At 41.5% G+C, this 22,164-nt stretch overlaps 1 protein-coding gene across 7 annotated transcripts in view; it reads right to left on the bottom strand.

Annotated features, from left to right (window-relative positions):
• The window catches only part of DMD (dystrophin), a 6,960,831-nt gene that overhangs the window by 3,241,180 nt on the left and 3,697,487 nt on the right, over positions 1-22,164 (bottom strand). For all 7 annotated transcript variants that reach the window (XM_069204753.1, XM_069204756.1, XM_069204758.1 and 4 more), the window contains one exon: positions 11,060-11,207. In XM_069204753.1, coding sequence (XP_069060854.1) covers positions 11,060-11,207 — 148 coding nt within the window. The remainder of the gene's footprint in view (positions 1-11,059; positions 11,208-22,164) is intronic.

Genomic DNA, 22,164 nt, shown 5'->3' on the forward strand with positions numbered 1-22,164 from the left:
AGGTCCAGGACACGCCCTGAAAGCAGGTGACTGGGTGGTGATAAAGACGCATGTGAAGAAGTCGTGATTGGAACCCCGTTGGAAAGGACCTTTTCAAGTGATTCTGACAACTACCACCGCTGTGAAGTGTGCTGGAGTTCCCAACTGGATTCACGCCAGTCACACGAAAAGGGTGACGTGTCCCACAGAAGAGGAAATCAAAGCGCTGAAATTACCAACAAGTGACGGGAAAGTACCAGGCATTGAGACAGAACGAAGAGAACCTGAAAGCGAACAAGAAGAAATCGAGACAGAAGAAATATTCTCTGAGGAAGACGCAGTCGATCCTTTTGAGGACAACAGAGAAGAAGCCTCAGGAAGTGACAAAGATCCTGGAGGTGACAAAGATCCTATCTCAGGTGAAGAAGCAGGAGAGCCTAATAAGAGGAGGGCTTTCCCAGAAGCAGACAATACAGGAAAAGAAGGAGAAAACCTGATTGACCTCCTAGGGGAAGGAGACTAGACAGAGCAGAGTGAAATTGTTCAAATTCTTCCAGAACCGGTTGCAGGTCCATCAGGTGAAAGCAACGCGAAACGAAGACAAAGCATATCAAAGACTAAAGAGACATTGAATGAAAACAAATGGCCAAAATTGAAGGAGAAAAGAAAAGAAGTGTCTATCGAAATAACAACATCGAATGAAGAAAAAGACAGAGTCAAAGAACAAGACATAAGCGAAAGAGAATCGATAGGAGATGCAAAATTGAAAAGGAAAAGAATACTGAGCAGAAGATATTCTGGTCCAGAATGGGCATACACAACCACTAATGATTGGTCAGACGAATTTCTATCCCTTAGTTTTGAAAACGAAGAAGCAGAACGACACTTTGGTACTTGAAAAGTGAAATTTCATGAACAATACCGAATAAGACATTGATAACCTGATTGACTTTTGAAACCGATTTTGAGACAAAGCTGCTAAACCGATAAGAGACTAAGCTGCTAAAGAAAAACCGTGTGTACTTTGACCTCATTCAACCTTTATATATATCTGCAAATCTGATTTGATAAAGTGTCTTCAACTTTCTGATTCTATATAGATCATGACAGACTACACTACACAAGGACATAAAATGAAATATTGTAAATATGGGGGTCATTCTGACCCCGGCCGGCGGCGGTAGCCGCCGGCCTGGCTGGGACCGCCAGAAGACCGTCCCGCAGTCAAAAGACCGCGGCGGTCATTCTGGGTTTCCCACTGGGCTGGCGGGCGACCGCCAAAAGGCCGCCCGCCAGCCCAGTGGGAAACACCCTTCCACGAGGAAGCCGGCTCCGAATGGAGCCGGCGGAGTGGAAGGTGTGCGACGGGTGCAGTAGCACCCGTCGCGAATTTCAGTGTCTGCTAAGCAGACACTGAAATTCAAAGTGGGGCCCTCTTACGGGGGCCCCTGCAGTGCCCATGCCATCGGCATGGGCACTGCAGGGGCCCCCAGGGGCCCCACGACACCCCTCACCACCATCCTGTTCCTGGCGGTCGAAACCGCCAGGAACAGGATGGCGGTGAGGGGGTCGGAATCCCCCATGGCGGCGCAGCAAGCTGTGCCGCCATGGGGGATTCCTCAGGGCAGCGGAAAACCGGCGGGACACCACCAGTTTTCCGGTTCTGACCGCGGCCATACCGCTGCGGTCAGAATGCCCTCAGGAGCACCGCCAGCCTGTTGGCGGTGCTCCCGCCGACCCCGGCCCCGGCGGTCAAGGACCGCCGGGGTCGGAATGACCCCCTATATGTGTATAGGTCTGATAACTGCATGTGTACTAATAATTATGGCAATAATTCTTGGAATGCATGGAGGGAATGAAAGAGACGCGAATGATGCTTCTACTTTTCAAACTACTACTGAATTAACTCCTTTGAAGAAACTCGAACAAGACGAAAAATATTTGCATGACAAGAAAGAACTTTCTTCTAATGTCTTCTATCGCTTGCTGAATGAGTATGTTGAGACAATGGATGCGAAAGATTGTTATGTATGTACACAAATACCTACCTCAGTGATAGAAGGGGTGACATATCATAGCATGCCCCTTACGTATGGAATAACATGTAGTTTGTTACTAACCAGATTTTATGGCCAGGACTATATTCAATACTTCTATTCCAATCATGATGTTGTATTTTCATATGTCCCCATAATTGAGTACCTGAGTAAAGTAGCAAGAGATTATTATATAAAATTAGTTAGGGGTTTCTTTGAACCATTATCGCCTTTTTCCACAGTTCACGCACATAAAGAAAACCTTACATGCTTGCTTTCACCTGTAGAGAAAAGCTTTTCAGATCACACTGAAGATAGAAGGAAAATGGTAAAAGAGAAATTAGAAAAAGAATTATACAAAAGGACATCTGTAGATAACTATGCTTTTGCCGCAATAAAGACACAAGGGAAACTGGCTTTAGACGCAATACATATAGGGAAACTTTGTATATATAGACCTAAATCATATTATGACACAATCTTTGTAGGAACGAGTGAATGTAAAACATGTGTTTTTATTCCAGAGTAAATGGACATTCATGTTAAATGGCCTAGATCCAGCTACTCCAGGAGTATACTATATTTGTGGACTCAATGCCTATTATCGTCTTCCAAAAGGATGGTATGGGAGATGTTATTTGGTGAATAGTATTTCCAAAGATTTATCAACTAGACGACTTAAAGAAATTTCCAAAGCTGTCTGAATTACATCGTATTCAGAAAAGGGAGACAGCTTCTGGTGTGGTAGGAGATATATTTGGAGCAATGATTCCTTCAATAGGAGTTATATTGAATTCAATCAAAATACGAAAGTTGTCTACTATTGTGGATAACATGCTGACAAAATTCTCAGGAGCCATGATCCTGATTGATGCTGAACTTGCTGCAGAAAGAGCTATGACTCTTCAAAATCGGCTTGCTTTAGACATTCTTTTAGCAAACAATGGTGGCGTTTGCAAAATGCTTAGTGCACGTCACTGTTGTTCATATATACCAGACAACAATAGACAAATTAGAAATATGCTTACAAATTTTACTAACGATAGTGCAGATTTGAAAGAATTGAAAGAACCAGGAGTATGGGAAAAGGTTGGAAAAGGATTTGCTTCCATGGGAAATCGGCTCAGCAACATTTGGAACTGAATATTACTGAAAATAGTAAAAGGCATATTAATAATATTAATTTGCTTAATAGGTATTTGGGGACTATGGAAAGCTATTAAAATATGGAAATCAAGAAACAAGAGGAGAAGAGAAAAGAGAGAACAGAATAAAATGGTAAAAATATACAGGGAAAAATCAAAGGGAACAAAGAGGAAGAGGGAGATGACTGAAATGCAAGATTATTAAACAGAATGTTAATGAAATACAATTTGTGATGGAAAATTTAATGTGATGACCTAATTAGTCATCAGAGGAGGAACTGATGAAGCAGAAAAAGAAAGACTAACAAATATTCATGTATCATGTAACAAAATCGTATCAGACAATGTGATTTTAGCAAAGAAAAGTAATGTAATGTGCCCACGAACCACGAAGTAGTTCGCCATTATTATAAACGAGCTTAATTAATCATGAAGAATCGACAATGTAGTAATCCGTCATAATTGCAGATGTATTCTATGATTTTCTTGTTGAAACTGTTATATATGCTTAGCTTAAATTTAGCAGAGGCTTTGGCCTAGTTGCCTGGTCTCAAATTTAACTGTGTGGTTTTCACCTGTATTAACAAAAACGTGTTTTAAACTTTAAGGCTGTATTTTTCCAGTAGAATGACTAATACACTTATCTCAAGGTTTCGTGCTAGGCAAGTTTCATCCCCTTTGAAGCAAGGTCAGTTTCTGCAGGTGCAGACAATAAAGACACTGATACAGAAGTAATTGGCAAACTTTGTTGCTACTTGTGTTCCAAAACTCCAAGGACACCTTATGCATAAATGAGTACTAAGAGAAAGACACTATTCATTGGTCAAAGAGAAACCACCCCATGGACCCTCCAATGGAAGACCCTGAAGAATTTGGAACGTTTCTTACTTAAACCCACTAGACAAAGAGAAGTCAGCCATTTTCTTTGATGCCATTTTGAAGCAAGATTCAAGAAGCCATTTTGATGACCCTTTGATGCTTTGTCTCTATCCCAGAGAGAGAGAGACTTTAAGAATTCTCACCCTAGAGACTTTAACTTTAACTTTACCCCGTCTTGCCCATACGATAACTTTTGCCCCATTTTCCTTGTTGCTGCAAGGAAAACTTGCCTTTAATTTTGCCCCTTTGAAGTCTGCCCCATGCTGATCGAACCGGTACCTGAAGGACGAAGATTTTTCCTTGAATGCTGATTGTATTTGGTAATTATAAAAGGATAATTGTATTATGCATTGTGTTTTCCTTCTTAGGTACCAACTGCTTATTTTGACAGAGCCTAAGCTAGAAATGTTCTAAATTTATGTTGACTAAATTCATTTTGCATGAAGCCCCACATGCCAATGCTAATCAGAGGTTAGTTGAGGTATTCATTTGATGCACCATGCTGAGTTGAAATCTTGTTATGCTGACCCATGTATGCAATTAGTCAAATTCAGTTACTCTTATTAGTGATTTGCATTGCTATAACTGAGTGCATTATAATCCAAATTTTGCGTAGATTACGTTTCTTCCGTCGCTGTGGACAGCTAGTAATGTTCGTATACGTATATCATTTGATTTTGAGACTTACTTATATTGTATTAGCTTTGTTAATATAGGGAAATAAACTCATTAACTTTCAATAAACAGGTCTGGTTATTCATGACTGAAAGGTCATGGTGTGTCTAATTACTGATTTTCTATTTAACTAATTTGTTGTTTGATTTATTAATTGAGTATTGGTTATTGATTATAAATGATTATTGATTATTGATTTGAGGGATCCGACTATTCTTGGATGAGGAGAACTCAACCCGGTCAAAAGGTTCACCAACCTTCGGAGTGTCCAAGCATAAGTAATTTATAAGGATTGTACGCGCTATCAATATCAATAACAGCCCTTTCAGAAAAACATTCACTGACCTGAGGCTTTGTTTCAAGACCCCACCAGCCCCCAGCCACCCAGAATAGTTAAAGTTCTCAGGCCGTTTCCATAGAAGTATGCTGTTTTTTCTTCTTTTAAAGGTTTTATATAGCACAAAATCAAACTGGAGGCGTTGGAATGTTTTACATGAGAATCAGCTGCATTACTCACCAAATGAATGGTTTAGGGGATCTTCACCAAAAAATCCAGGCCAGCACGAAAAACTCCAGTCTGTTTTAAACGTGTGACTAGGCATTACTAATATTGGCCTGTTATGCACAGTGGTTTGCCCTCCTGCCTTCTCTCCTACTGTGTTTACCAACTCGTCAAAGGCTGGGTGGGATCAGGAGAGTGACATACAGCCTTGGGCAGCACTGGGCTTAAACTTGAAGTTTCCAGGCTGCATTCAATCAGTGAGGGTGCCCCACGTCATGGAGGGGAGTGGCCCTACAGTTCTAAATGGTGACGTAGGCCAGGGCTGGAAGAAGGCAAGCCCTAAAAATTATGCAACATGGCACATCCACTGTACTGCATGTGTCTGTCAAACAGTTCCCCGACCCATCCTGACCCTCGCACAGAGCAAGGGTCAGAGTGAGATCATTTCTCGATGAAAGAAAACAAAAAAGCAGAAAACATGGGCGGGGTGTAGTCCCCACACCCATATAAAATAACCGCCCATGCAGGTAGTGTTGCTTGGAGATGGCATATTTTGGAGAACTACCGGCCATCTGTCCTTATTTGAGGTATCAGAAGATTAATCTCCAAACAGGACCAGCCAGAGGAGAGAAGAGGAGAGTTGTGGAGTATAAATGAGAAGGGTGCATTGTCTACTTTTTCTTTTGAGTTTAAGGGAAGCATTTGCTTTTCATACTTTTCTTTTGTTAAAGTGTGAACACATTAAACAAGTAACCTGATTTCAGCGGAACTGCATGCTACACAATCTTGCATCTTTTAACATGGATAGCAGATTTAATTTATTGTCCAGCCACAAGGACTGAGTAAAATAAACAGTAAGGTCACTGTTTATACTTAGTGAATTAACACTGTAATGCCTCATCCGGGTTATGTCTGCTCTGCCAATTTTTTTTTTTTATTTCCATATAAAATTAAGTGTAAAACACTGCATGCAATGTTATCACCACATCCATGTGTTTCATAATACCTATAATAGACTAAAGCACTTACAGCAGGACCCCCTATATCTGATTTATTGCAGTTGAAATGCCATTTTTCTGGGATGATTGTATAGAGAAATTAATGGATAGGGTTTTTAAAGTTACACATATGTTCACATGCTTTCTGTCATTTTAAAAATGGCAAAGGCAAATCTGCAGTTTATATACATTATGATGTGGTTGAAGCAGGACAACCTCTGAAGAAGGCCACAGAATATGCTAAATAACCGACAGCACTTGAAATTGATATTGCATTTCATAGATTTTATAATTCAAAGATTCTTCACCCATGAGCGAAACACATTTATTATGAGGAAATAATTAATATGGGTCACACAAAAGTTTAATGAAACGCAAATGCGATTTTTAAATAATCCATAGCATGAAATGAACTGCATGCCCAAAATAAAATTAACATAATGATGACTGAAAAAATAGGCAAATCTCTTTTTTTAGTATTATACATCTGCTAAATCCTCTAGGTGGTCAATAACTCTGCCACACAAGTATTACACATTGAGCTATGATTAAAATGCAGGAAGGGCTATGATAATGCACTTTCCTGCATCACATAGGGGCTGGATCACATACAAAGTGTTTATATGGTTTATATGTATATTGTGTGAAATTCACCAAAGATCTTAAACATTGATAGTATAACACCACATCAATGTGAGGAATTTAAGCCTACACAAAAAGTATCCACTAATTCCACTATATAGGCTTATGTAATATTTGTAATATTTTTGTTGTGATATATGTGTAAAATAATGAGGGGGTATCCGAGAATTAAAGACTAGTTGACAGTTCCCTGATGTAACCATGCAGTCCCAACGGAGAAGTGTCACGACACAGCAAGTGATTGAATACCTTCTTTAGGTCCTGACCACTGAGAAAAGGTCAGAAATCTTGACAGTAAAGGAAATGCATCATATTTGATTACTTCCTTATAGAGGCAGCCCCTCCGCTATGGCGGAGGAGCATGCCCCCTCCTCCAGCAGCAGAAACTATGTTTATTATCCTTTGGTTGTGAAAGGGGTGGGCCAATGGGGATGAGGGGAGTTCACTGTGCACTCCCCTCAGTGCGCATGTATGTTTGGCCAGCCGTCTTGCGCTGACCAAAAACACATGCGTAGTGGCTGGCCGTCTTGGGCTGGCCAAACACACATGCACAGTAGGCTCTCTCCAGCCCGGCACTATGTTGCCAGGCTGGATAGAGTACGCACAAGCTCCCAGTCTTCCTGGGAGCACCCTGGCTGGGCGCTCCCATCCAATCATAACACTGCTCTGAGCAGCGTCAGGATTGGTTGCAGGGCAGGCTGTGAGCATGAGCATGCCTGCAGTGACAAGGGAAAGAGGAGCAGCGTGGCAGTGAAGCAGGTAAGGTTTTTTTTATTTTTATTTCTGTAAGATATGTTTCCCCCCATCCTGTCCCTCCACACCCCATACCAGCCCGCCACTTGAGAGCACAGCAAGCCGCGATTGCTTCCTGATTCAAACAAGTCTGACCAAGCTGAATCAAGTATGCAGTAACAGTGGAATCAGCTTTTAATTTAGTACCCCTCTACAAACTGTGGGAGGTCTTGACCAAACTGGGAATCCCCTGCCCTATCTTAAATATCATTCAAGATCTCTATACTGGAAATCATGCCAGAATTAGATGGGGTCGGCAAGGCGAATTAACTGAAGAATTTCCTACAGCTCGTGGTGTGAGACAAGGCTGTGTACTCGCCCCTACCTTATTCCTTTTATTTATAAATGCATGCATTCCCTATCCTATGGAGTGTTCCAACTATGCCCCCAAAATAGGAGGGCAGAAGATTCCTTGCCTCCTATTTGCCGACGACACCTTGCTGATATCCCAAACAGCCACAGGCCTTTCAATCCTGCTTTCACGGTTCATGGATTTTTGTAATGACCATGGCCTCGAAATCAATCGACTTAAAACCAAATGCATGGTGTTTGGGGACAAAAAAGGCAGGATGCGGCGACCAATTTATTTAGAGGGTGCCGCGCTGGAAAGAGTTGGTGATTTCGAGTACCTAGGTCTGAAACTAGAAGACTCACACAAGTGGCATTCCCATCTTCAGAAAGCAAACCTCCGCCTGAAACAACGGACGAGTGGCATTGTAAGATTTGCAGCCAGATCTCCTAGCTTTGCCATGACGCCCGCTATTGAAATCCACAAATCGCAAGCAAGGGGGGGGGGGCCTCTATGGAGCTGAACTGTGGGGCCATTGCAACTTAGATGATTTGACAAGGGTGGAAAACTCTTTCTTAAGGTCGTTGTTAAGAGTTCCCCCTAGCACCCCAATGCTTCCTATTCGAATGGATCTAAATTTGCCTCCCATTAGCCAGATCGCTGCTCTTAGGCCTGTGTTGTACTGGATCCGCCTATATACACTAGATTCCCTTTTTCCTTATAGATGCGGGCTAGTTAACCTGATGGCGAATGGCACTAGTCTAAAAATCAAGTGGTGTGCGTATATAGAACGGACCCTCGTACTACTTGGTTTGGGGTCATATTGGAAGGATCCATCATCTATCCCAAAAAATGCATCACAGATTCTGAAGGATGCATTTTGGCTCAATGTCCAACTTACACAACTGTCTGCAGTCTTTTCATCATCTATGACTGGCAGATTCCTAAAAGTTAAATGCCACTATGAATTCGAGCAATATATGGACATAGTACTCTCTCCACGTGCACGTGCATTGTATATCAGATTTAGGATAGGCTCTCTTCCCTTGCGCATCCTAGCACACAAATGGACCAATACTAACGGCACCTCTAAGATGTGCCCGATGGGCTGTGCCAGGGAAGAATCTATAACCCATGTCCTTTTCCAATGTCCTGCATACTATAAGCAGAGGGTCAGTTGGATTATTCCATTATGTAGGAAAATGGGCTTTAGGAATTGTCTACTGGCTCAGAGTTCCTAAATCGGATTCATCTGTTTTAGTGGCTTGTTGTCTGGCAAAATATTTAGATTCCATTTGGCACTGCAGATTGAACGCGCTCAAAAAATTAGGGGAAAATCCAACAATAGTTGTTGGGAGTGGCCATTGACGAACTTACTTGTGAATCTCAATGTATGCATTTACTAATTTTATCACTTTTTTACTGTCTAACACATTTTTCTATGTTCATATATTTGTATACCTTTTAGGAATGTTTTATTCTTATTTTAGCTACTGTGTTTAGTTAGGTACTTTGGCATGATCCCATAATATGACAAAAAAATTTAGAGGAAAAATTATTATGTTTCAAAGTTTTTTAACGTAATTTAACATCTTATTTTTTAGGTTTTTGTCTTGTAAATTATGAATTTGTGATTTGTGGTGTGCTTTTATGGTATTTATTTGTACCGAAATAAAGATAACGAACGAACGAACATGGAATAAAGGTAGACATTTACAGTATCAAATATATACAACAGACAATGTGCTTAGTAGAATATAAACTAAGGGGCATATTTATACTCTGTTTTCGCCGGAATTGCGTAGTTTTTTTTGACGCAATTCCGACGCAAAACTAACTCCATATTTATATTTTGGCGTTAGACGCGTCTAGCGCCAAAGTCCATGGAGTTTGCGTAATTTTTTAGCGTGGACACCTACTTTGCGTTAATGATATGCAAGGTAGGCGTTCCCGTCTAAAAAAGTGACTCCGAGGCATGTGCGCCGTATTTACACTCCCGGGCAAAATTCACGCCCGGGAGTGGGCGGGTCAAAAAAAATGACGTCCAGCCGCTTTTTCGCCTTTTTTTGCGCCTGGACAAGGCAGGCGTTAAGGGACCTGTGGGCTCGGAAGGAGCCCAGAGGTGCCCTCCCATGCCCCCAGGGACACCCCCTGCCACCCTTGCCCACCCCAGGAGGACACCCAAGGATGGAGGGACCCATCCCAGGGAACTTAAGGTAAGTTCAGGTAAGTATTTTTTTGTTTGTTTTTTTGTGGCATAGGGGGGCCTGATTTGTGCCCCCCTACATGCCACTATGCCCAATGACCATGCCCAGGGGACAGAAGTCCCCTGGGCATGGCCATTGGGCAAGGGGTCATGACTCCTGTCTTTGCTAAGACAGGAGTCATTTCAATGGGGGTTGGGAGTCGAAAAAAATTGCGCAAATCGGGTTGAGGTGAAAAATTTGCCTCAGCCTGACTTGCCCCATTTTTTGGCGCCCAAGCTCCATATTCCCCTACGCCGGCGCTGCCTGGTGTACGTCATTTTTTTTCACGCACACCAGGCAGCGCTGACGGCTAACGCCGGCTAACGTCATTGAATAAATACGGCGCCCGCATGGCGCTTCAGAATGGCGTTAGCCGGCGCTAATTTTTTTGACGCAAAACTGCGTTAGCGCAGTTTTGCGTCAAAAAGTATAAATATGGCCCTAAGTATATTCTATTGTCTTACATGAGACTGCTACTCAAGTATGTGAACTCTTATTTCTGACAAACGTTCTATTTCTTCACAATGAATCTATATGTTTATGTAATGTTTTTAAATGATGCCAAAAAGTCCAAGCCTTTAATTAGGCAAATGAAGGTGCCAGAGCAATGATTTTTTACAGAAGAAGTAATCTGTTGACAGCTTTGCACAGAATGCAACCTGTGCAATACAGGTTTGTGTAAAAAGCAGCACTAGTGGTGATAGTGTATGCTTTTAGGAAAATGTTTTCCATAATAATATTATCCAGATAATCACTGAGAAGTTATCTTTCGAGTGAATCCGAATTTAGCATGTTAAAATCAGGAAAACTGTGAATAGCTTTCTTATACACTATTATTGAAGTAACAGATAAAAAGAGTGAACGATTTTAACCTACCTTGACTTTTTCCAGCGAGTCTTTCAGCTGTTGGTCATTTCCCTCTTCCAGGGGAATGCCAGCAATGCTTTCTGCTTCTTCAAACCAACAGATGAACTCATTGAGATACTCCTGCAACTCATTCAGGTTGTCCTTTTCTTCATCAAGCCTGCAGAAATGAATGATGAGCAGTCATTCTGACACCAAGTGCATATGCAATTACAGCGAGGAGTAAGTATGAAGCAAATTTGTTACAGTGCATGGCTAAAAGCAAAGCATCAAATACGAAAATCCTTTGAGACAAGTGAAAAGTTATTTCTATGATAAAATGTAAATATCCTTGGCCATCTGCCTCAGTTTAAAGTTCCAGTTTGTCTTGGCAGAAATTTAAACAGATACCAGCAATTAGGTAAATGTCTGATTCATTTATTTTACAATATGAAGTTGCAATTAAATAAAGTGATTCAGCAGATTCAGAAATCCCCAACATTTGACAATTTTTCTCCATTGAGGGATTGGACCTTATTCTTCACGAAATCTGCCATATACCAATACATACAATAGGGGCCTCACTTACTAGGCCCTACAGGCAGCCTGTGCCACCAAAGTGTAATTTTCTTTATGCTCGGGTGGCCATATTTACATGTCCACGCAAAGCCACCTTGCGTGGATCTTCATGGCCTTGTAAATATGCGACCCCTTTCACGCATAACACTGTGTGAAAGGGGCTTTCCATGGAACTCTAAGGAATCTAATGCATTCCCAGATTTACAACATTGGGAATGAGTCAGATTCCTACATCGCCTCAGAGGTGGCGTAGAAGTGATGAAAAGAGGAGAAATATCTTTGTTTCTCCCCATTTTTTCCTCTTTCTATGTGTTCTGCATTGTACAGCACACATAGAAAGAGGAATACACGTCTTATGATTGCTCTTGTGCAGGAAGGTGTCCCTTCCTGACCAAAACCAATCATCCCCACAACACAAGCATCCTTGCACAATAGTGCAAGGGTGCCTGCGTTTGTGCTAGACAGCAATTTGTGCACCAGCGCAGGGGTAGATGACAGAAATGCGTCGTATGTTGTAGATATGGTGCACTTCTGCCCTTTCCCAGTGGCGAAGGGAGGCACATCAAAACACTTCTTGAGCCACCTTAGGGCCTAGATTTCTTAATTTCGAAATTTCTACATCCGAAAATACCCATTAATTGGCTTTGAAAAATCAGACTCTTAGAATAACTGAAAGAAGTCAAAATGTCAGGATTACTGGACTGATTGAAACATAATCCAGCCAAAGCAACAATGCACACTTGATGGCTTATGCCAGTAAGGTATTGAGTCGCAGCACAAGCTTCTGTATCATTTCCCTACTTCCTGCTGATAAAACGGAAATTCAGAAAGTTGTAATCCCAGAAGCCGCACTGTCTTGAAAGATCTAAACACTGCAGGAATGTGACACTATTCAGTTTTACACCATAGGAATTTTATCACTTGGTCGACCTCTCTTAAATGTTTATTTTTCTCTTCATTTTAGCCTACTTTAAGTCAGGTTGCCTTTGGGCAAAATATGTTACGGTATTAATGCATGTCATGTTATAATGAACTGGAAAGATTCGAAATCTTCAGTCTCTGTAGTCTTCTTAGCCTATACAATAGGATGGGTTGCCCTGTGTCCAGGTGTATATACCCTATGTATTTTGACAAATTAATAAAACACATGCATTTGACATGCGCGAAGATGCCACCAGAGCTACAGTTATTACAAATAATTAAAATCAATAAACAATGTAATCTATGCAACATCACCGTGGCACACAACCACCAACACAGCGTGGCAATCATTTGTAAATAGTAATGTGCGATATGTATGCACTTATACTGTGCTCCAAATCATAGAAAAATAACACATTTCTGTAACATTTTAACTAGGTCAAAGGAAAACACAACTGTTGAAAAATAGAAGGACAATAGGTAGACACAGACTATTAGTGTACAAGCTGGGAATTCAACAAGCAATCACATTAATCACTCAGATTTAAGTAACAATTTTCATTTCAGAAAAGGAAGTTACGTCTTTGTTTAAGAGAAAACAACATTTCTAAGATGCAGCCTCAATTAAGTCATCATGCCAGTCTTCAAGCTGCAGGCAGTTTTTATTTTTACAATGGCAGAGAATACTTTTCTTTGTGATTAAAAAATATTTATAATGAAAAAAGACCCAAAGATCTGTCCGCTTTAATTTGTTAGCTAGACAAATTCAGTATTCTTTATTGATTGGATAATGTATCATCTATCATCCTCAAACATCATTAAGACTTTCTAGACACTATTCCAGTCCTGGCACTAAAGTCCCATCAAAAATAACTCATAAGATGAAACTGTCCAATTCATGAAAATTCTTTTCGAACTTTGGTTTACTTTAGGCCTTCCTTCTATTATCTATTGAAAAGGACATATTTTGCAAGTACCTCTAGACAGGAGTACTTTTGTGTTGTACATTGTTTACCATGAGTTGCAACGTTTTTCTTTTTTGTCATAATTATTTGCCATAGTTGATCCAATCTATGTAGCCTATTTTTAAATATATGTTGTTTATTAAAGTGATTTATTTGACAGATAACGTAATCATTTTAATTTAAACAATAGTGTTACATTTAAAAGAGTGCTAGGTAGCCTAGAAATCCCATTATGAATTATCCATGGCCTGAGATTGTGTTTGCCTAGCATTAAAATGTGCGTTTATTAGATTCTGTTTTATGGTAAGCGGGTGTGTGATCTCAATTTATATTCACTGCTAATATGGGAGTAACTGCTGATTTTGAATTATAGAGTTGTTTTCATCCAAAGGTGTTCTCATTTCAACAAACCAATATTACTACTTTATTTTTTGCTTAGCTGATCTTATTTTTCTATGAATAAATATATTTCCTTTAGTCAGTTTGCATTCTGAAATCAGAAAAGAGACACTATATTAAAAATTGCAATTAAAAAAAATAGACTTACAAAGTTTGAATTAATCACTGGTTTATCTTTTTTAGCATGAGCTGGTGATATCCTGGGAACCGCCTTTTTGGGAACAGAAATTATATCAAGTGCCATCCATCATTTTCCCCATGTAGATGTTGAATATAGGCAAGTCAACCTGCGTTCTACGTTGAAGTTGAAGTTTTCGGTTGAGAATGTTACCTGTTACACAAAAGCAGACTTAGGGCATCATTACGAATGTGGAGATCGAAGGACCACCACACTCGCATTGACGGTCGGACCGCCGGCAAGTCTGACCACCCCATTTCAACTTAAGCTTGCGGACCTTCCTAAAGACCGCCATCCCACCAGGATCACAGATCCCCAGATGGGGTGATGAAGGTCAGGCTTGTAATCAGCCCTGGTGGCTCTCAACTCCTCGCCACCTGGCTGATTACAACCCCACTTTCCACCAGCCTTTTCATGGTGGGGACCCCACCATGAAAAGGCTGGTGGAAAGCCAATGCTGGGGGACCTCTGCCCAGCACCGTCAGATGCCCACAGTCTGCTTTGCAGATAGTGCGCATTCCAAGGGTGCTTGATGGCCCCCTCTTTGTATTGATATAGGATTCACCTCCCTTATAGGAGCCAAGTCCTATTTTGTAACATGCTTCCCGTCGGACTGACTGGCGGGAACGCATATTAACATTGTAATAAGCACGGAAGGGGCATCACTGCCATGGTGGTTATTAAAGAATGTGTTGAGAAGCCAAATCTTTGTTCTATACTAGCAAAATTTGCCTTCTTTCAAGTCTGTTCTTTTTTCTACCAGATCAGGATCCCTATCTGGACCTGTGTACCCCTGCAGTCCTCAGCAACATTTTGGACCTTGTCTTGAAGATGATCACCCATTTATCCCTGCTGGAAGGCATTGTCCCTAAAACTTGATAGATGGCTCCAGTCACTCCTTTATTGAAAACATCTCATTTTGACCCTCTCATTTGGTCCAACTATAGACCTATTTCCTTGCTACTTAACTTCTCTAAGGTGTTAGAGAAACATGTGTATCAATAGCTTAGAGAATTCACAGAACATGATTGTCTTCTCCATCTCTCACAATCTGGGTTCCATGCAGGGCACAGCACTGAATGGACCCTTCTCTGTGTCACAGACATTTTTCAGATACCAATTGGACAATGGCAGAGCTGCTGCACTGATTATCTTGAATCTCAGTGCAGCATTTGCTATGGTGAATCATAGTACGCTCTTGCAAAGACTAAAAGGAATGGGAATACAGGATACAGCCCTTGCCTAAGATCTTTTTTGCATGATCCCACCTTTCAGATACATACCAATCAGTACAGATCAAAACATTTTTGGCTGTACTCAGGCATTGCTTTTTAAATTGTATGTTAGGCCTTTGGCAGGTATAGTTGAGAACTGTGGACTCACACTTTTCTCCTACGCGGACGAAACACAAATTGTCATATTATTGTCAGCCAAGGAAAATCACAATGTGCAAGCTCTCAATTACTGCCTTAATCAAGTTTCAGCACGGATGTGTACCAACTCTCTAAAACTAAACGGGGAGACTCACAGCTGTGGCCTTCAACTATGAACCATCTTCCAACTAACATGCTGCACATAAAGATATTCAGTGATTGCAGTAAAAGCAACATAGCTGCCGTAATGAGGCTGGATTGGGAAAGCTATTGCTGCCACCTTCTTGCCCAGTGTATGCCAAGTGTCAATTCGATTGAGATGAAGAAAAGAATAGCCTTGTATTTCTTACAGGCTGAGTGTCAAACATAGGTTTTATTTATCTTCATTAAAAAAAACCTCCCTTCAGTAGGTGTCAAAAGGAAAAGCTGCCCCTCGCCAACTATCTCGGGGGTGCAATGGGCATGTGTGCCCACTTTCTGCAGCTCCCAGGGTACATTTGCATTAAAGAAGGGTCCGCATTCAGATTTTCCTAATTAAAATTAAATTTCAAGCTTATTCAAAACACCTCCTTTTAGCCTTTGACAAAATGCCAAATAACAATGACATAATATAGGAAACAACAAAATAAAACAACTGAAATATTTCTTAGGTTGACAATTAGAAATCTACTAAATGTTTCAAATTGTTTAAAAAATAGTAATAGGTAGCAAGAGAATTAAACTTTGCCCTTCATTAGTTTCGTAAAGAGAAAAAAAACACAGATAAACGGAGAATAAGGGAGAACAGGTAAATAAAAAAATAATAATAATTTTTTTAAAACGTACTTGTTCTGCACCCCTTGCATGGGAGTCTGTGCAGTTTCTCCAACCTGGCTGTGTAACACAGCCAGGTTGGACAAACCTAAGTGCACCTGTCAGTTTGGCCATCCTGAGATGGCCGGGCAAACTGACATGCTCACTTAGTTCACTCACTCCACTCCTCCTCCCATGGCCCAGCCCCGCACATGCTGGCTGATAGTATAATATTGTTTTATTTTTCAACTGCTGGCTCTTAGCCATTGCGAAGGAGTCGCCCCTGAATATTGCACATCTTGTGCAACTTCTAGCGACATGCTGACAATAGTATCTTTTGCAAGTGGCATTCCTTTTTCCTTCTCAAGGTTTTCCTACTCATAAAGCTTCCATTGTCCCAGTTGAAGGCTCGTGCAGGAGGGTTCAGGTGACAGTATGGCGTTAAAGATCCCTCTTTTGCATTTTGAGCTGTATTGTGTTGTGGTGCAATTTTGTTGATTTGAAGGTTGGGGAAGGTAGAAAATATGTAGCAGATTTAACAAACAGATGCAATTCTTAGGTTCTTCATAATGACTTTCAATATCTGGAAAGATTGGCGGTCTGTGGTTTTGCCAGAGATTCCTTTAATATTGTTTGAGTCAAGTGATTGGTTCTATGGATATTAGGAGATAAGGAATTAGAGGACTACATATTCTTCAAAATGGATTGCTGTAGCTGGCTCTGAAGCTTCTTTATATTGTCTCTTTGGGCATTCACAGTAGCCTTTCAATCAGCCTATGGTGATGTGGAACGTTCACACATATGACTTGTTCCTGCCATTGTCAGGCTAGTTTCTTGTGACAAGTCTTCCCTTAAATATCTGTGTCAATCTGAATCTTAATGGGGACATTTTTTATTTTACCCTGAATGATTCTTGCTCAGTCTCTACATCATGTTTTGTAAAGCTGTGGTGTTCAAATCTGGGGTATGAACAGTTCATTAGGAACACCCATAGTGACTTAGGATATAGGGAGCCAAGGGTGCCTCTTTTCGGCCCTCTAATCATCCAGTACTCCTCTGCTTTGTTCCATGAAAGACTGCATTCTTCAATTAGCCTCCTCAAACATTTTTGTGAAGAGGTATTGTTGTGTAGCCATTTTAGTTATAGGTCCATGCACGTTAATTTAATACACTAGGCCGCTGTGCACCTTAACCTAGATATATTTTAGTCAGCTTCCATTGTTATTTTCATAATAACCAGTTTTACGGTCTTGTTTTAATTTCTTCTATCCAACTGTTTTGCTTAGTTCAGCATTGTGTTCTCAAACAACACATTCTTGATCACTCTGTGCTTCAGTCAAGGCTTTGAAATTTGAGATAGTGGTTTGAAGGGTGTAAAACTCTACTCAAGCATCAACTATAATTCCAAACAAAGGCAGAAGTTCAGACTGACCATGATGTAGCATGAGCCTGATACATGGACCAAGTAAGGCCCACTGAACAATGTGCCTTAAATCCTGGTTTGAAGACTGCTGCAAGATCCCTCAGCAAGGATGTGACTTGCAGCAGTGGTATTTAGGAAGCTGTGATGCTGAGATGCAAAGTTCCTAAGATGTCGAGGAAGTGGTCAGTGAGGAGTGTGCGATATGAAGACTTGCATCGAGGATGCCAGTGCAGTGGGAGTTCCGAGGAAGCTGCATGGCAGAGACATTAAGTCTTGTGTCGTCGCTGAGGATGCTGTCAACGAGGGTCTTGCAATGCGAAGGTCTGCATCAAGGATGCAGTAGTGCAGCAGCAATTCTGAGAAAGCTTCAGGGTGTGATGCGAGATCCTGGATCAGGGATGCGTTGCACAGCAGTGGTTTTGCTGCAGTTCTGAGGACATGTGTCACGCTGCATTAGTTCTGCTCACGGGATCACAGCTGGAGTGGCAGAACACCTTCCGGTCCACTTCCAAAGGTCCAGGACCAGGATGGCACCACTTGGGGGCAAGACGCACAACAAGCAGAGTCCAGGTGGTGGGTTCAAGGTGGTTGGAGCCTTTTCTGCCCTTGAGGCCACCCAACTAGCCCTTAGAGTCACTCTGGTGGTCCGGAGTTCAAAATGCAGGTCTGATTCTTTTCAAACAGGCAGCAGGGCACTATAGTAGCAGTCCTTTTTGCAGATCAGCACTGTAGTCCTGCTGAGTCTTCCACTAGTCCAGAGGTGTACTGAAGAGTTGGGTCTGAAGGTCCACTATTTATACGTGTGCCCTCTTTGAAGTAGGAGAAGGTTCCAGAGGTTTCCACCCTCAGAGGGGTTTGGAATTTTCAGCCTCACTTCCCTGGCCCCTGCTTGTCTCGGGGCACAACAAACTAGTGTCAAAACCCTTTGTCAGTGTGCTGGGCTGCACCTTTGTGATGCACAGTTGTGGTAGGTGAAATGTTCTCCCCCTCATCAAGTCAAAGATGGTTCATCCTGCCAACACCTATTCCCCCTTTTTTCACTGTCTAGGAGTAATACACAGAGACCAACTGCCAGCTACAACTAGTCATGTAACCCAGGACACAGGCTGTAGACATCAAAAGGTTGGACATGAAAATGCCAACTTAAAAAAAGTGGCATTTTCAGAATTGTGGCTTAAAATTCAACTTTACATTAATGAGGGCTTTAAATTATGATTCTTTAGATACAAACATTCCTACCAGCTCCCAATTGAAAGTTATCACTTATTAAAGGTGATAAGTTAACCCAATGTTGTCTAATGGAAATGCAGGTATTCCAGTAGTGAAAAACAAATGTAAGAGTTTAAACATGTAAAAATCTAAAGTTAAAAGTACATGTCCAACTTTATAAAATACACTGCACCATGCCCTATAGGCTCTGGAGGGCTTGCCATAGGGGTGACTTGTACATATTTAAAAAAAAGTCTAGACCTGGGAAAAGGTTTATTTAGCCAGGTCAAAATGGCAGTTTAAAACTGCACACACAGGCTCAATGGAAGGCTGAGACATGTTTAAAATGCCTACTTAAGTGGGTGGCACATTATGTGTTGCAGGCCCAGAAGTAGCATTTGATGTACAGGCTCTGGGTACATGTAGTACCACTTTACAAGTAAATTAAATGTGCCCGTTAGGTGTAAGTACATTTTACCATATTTGGAGGAGAGAGCACATGCATTTTAGCACTTGTTAGTAATGGTAAAGTGCACAGAGCCCCAAGGCCAAAAAAACAGGATCAGGAAAAAAAGGAGAAGTAAGACAAAAGGTTTGTGGAAAGTCTGCCCGAAGAATGAATGGTCTAACACAAGGCCTGTCATTTTCATGGATCTTCATAAACTCACATGAGCACCACTGCTTCCCAACTCAGTAACAATGTCTACCCTCTTGCTCTCTCAGTTACAGGCCTCCTGCTCCAGGAAATGATCCCTTCCTGACCAGTGCTATGTTTTGATCTACAAGATCTTTTATCGTCAATGACATTAGTCGGAGTTCTGTATGACTCATTTTCAGTGTTTTAAATGCAGAGTTTATGGCAGGTTGTAGCCTATTCTACCCAATATCTATCCATCTATCAGTGTATATGTCAGGGATAGAAGGAGATATTAACTAAACATATCTGTGATATTAATTTGTCTTTGGTTAACACTGATCATGGACAAAGCAACCATAAAGGAAATGATGCTATGTACCTTCAATTGAGGACTGCCCATGCTGTTGAATTACAGGAACTCTGTTCAAGCAGTTAGTGCCATGTTGAGCCCCTTAACAATGGATGTTTTTTTCAGTGCTGGATGGATGACATGATCTTAATAAGAGCATGAATCTATCTATCAAACACTGGGAGAAAAAGTTCAAGGGGAAAGAAAGAAAGATGGAGCTGGGTAAATAGATTTATTGAATAAAATATTTATTACCACCAGGTGCAAGCAAGTACCTACATGTGCCCCACGTTTCCCTAATAAGTAACCATTACTCATCCCACTCCTGCTTATCTCATGCTCCCCTACAACATCTGCCTATCTAGGAATTAACACAACACTCCAAGGGTTACTGGGCTATGAAAAGGAAGCTGATTTTTGTGAAAACAAGGAGGACATCAAGTGAAGAACTGTTCACCAGGAGCCATTTGCTATGTTCTTTACTAAGGTCTTTTCTAGAGTTTCTGCAGCTCCAGAACTTAAACACTCCCAGCTTTCACAAGAAGCACCCCATATCATGTATAGTGTCAAGTGCCACATCAGACACATGCATTTCAAGAACCAACCGACCAGTTGGAAGACGATGTTGCTGAGGTTACCAGGTCTACTTGTGCATTGTGGTGCCAATGCAAATGTCTTGGGTGAAACTGCAAGCACCTTTATACACAATGAACTTCTTAATAGTCTTCACCCACTCCTCCTCACTATAGAAAGCCACTCTCTCTCTAGAGCTCTGACTGTTGCTGAAGTGAAGAAAATCCATCACGGAAAAAAACTTGCTATACTCTTTCCTATTCCTCCCTTTTGTAAACTCTCCATCTCAGTCTTCAGCAGCAGCAAGATAATTATTCATTCTTCTGATGACCTCCTATCACACTTCGACCGCAAGTTCAGTGAACTTGAATACTCCTTTTTCTCTCTCCAAAGACTCTCTCCATCCTGTCTTTTTTCCTCTCCAACCTAAATCTCCCCTCTTAATATCCCCATTCTCCTCCACACTCGTACACCCTCCTCTCAATTACCCTAACCCCTTCACTTTTCCCCATCCCATCTCTAAAAGCCACCCTGTTCCCTATACTGGCAATGGATTCACTAATTTTTCTGGTCACTGGCCAAACAGATGATTCCCCCAGCTTATAACCCTGTTCTCCTTAAGCCTGTATCACTCAAACTCTAACTCGTCCTTCTCTCTCTCTTGTCTCCACACTGCACACCCCCAATGTCAGGATTTTCACCAGAGGCATGACCCATACCCTGTATCTCTCTCTTTCTCCTTGCTCTTCCTCACAGCCCTCTCCTCTGCCTTTCACATTGACTGGACCAATACACTCCCCTCTGCATGTAGTCCTACCTGAAGATACTTGAACATACTGTGAAATCAAATCATGCGCAGCCAGACATCTCCATCAGCCAAACCAAACTCACACAGCACCCCCTTTCCCTGACCACCTCACCCTACTAGTTAGATCATACTCTATTATCTCTGGATTGAAATCCCTCTCCTCTTCAAATATTTTCCTGTCCAGGACCTTGAAGTCCCTTGAATACACACTCTGCTTCCATCTTGCTTCTCCGATGTCCCTCCACTCTTCTGTCAGTTTCCAAGACAGCTCTTCAAATGCAGATTTCCACTCCAAAGCACACGTCAAACTCCATGCTCACCAGATCACATCTCTCTACTTTACTCTCCACTTCCCCTTCTGCCCCACCCTCCATTCCGATCAATACAAAAAGACAGCTGAATCCCGACCAAAAAATACTCAAATCAACCCCCTAAATATTGTGCACGTTTCTATCAACTCCTCACCTCTAAATAAATCCAAGACCCACCAATACAATTGCATGCTCCACAAGTGCACATCAGCTGCCAACCACAGTATTTAAATATCTGACTTGATCCTCTCACATATCCTTGATCTTCTATCACAGAATCTTGGCTATCCAACTTCTCCCAATACCTACTTGACCTCTTGGTTCCTCCTGGATTTACAATTATCCGCCAAGAATAGGGAAGTAAGGGAGAGTCGTTGATCTCATCCACAGTACTTCTCTACAATTTAAAATCTTAAAATCAACTGAGGCACTAGGATTTGAGTGCCTACTGGTCGAAGTGATGACACAATGCATAAACCCACAATCTGCCACATGATATATCACCCTGTGGGGAAAAAACATCTCTTTGTCAAACACCTGATGAACTTTTTTGCTGAAAAGCTAACAAATAGTGCCAACAAGAACTTCCACGAAAAGCTCAACATACATTGAGGAGGCTTT

Source organism: Pleurodeles waltl, chromosome 8 (genome assembly GCF_031143425.1).
Source record: "Pleurodeles waltl isolate 20211129_DDA chromosome 8, aPleWal1.hap1.20221129, whole genome shotgun sequence".
NCBI classification, from domain to species: Eukaryota; Metazoa; Chordata; class Amphibia; order Caudata; family Salamandridae; genus Pleurodeles; species Pleurodeles waltl.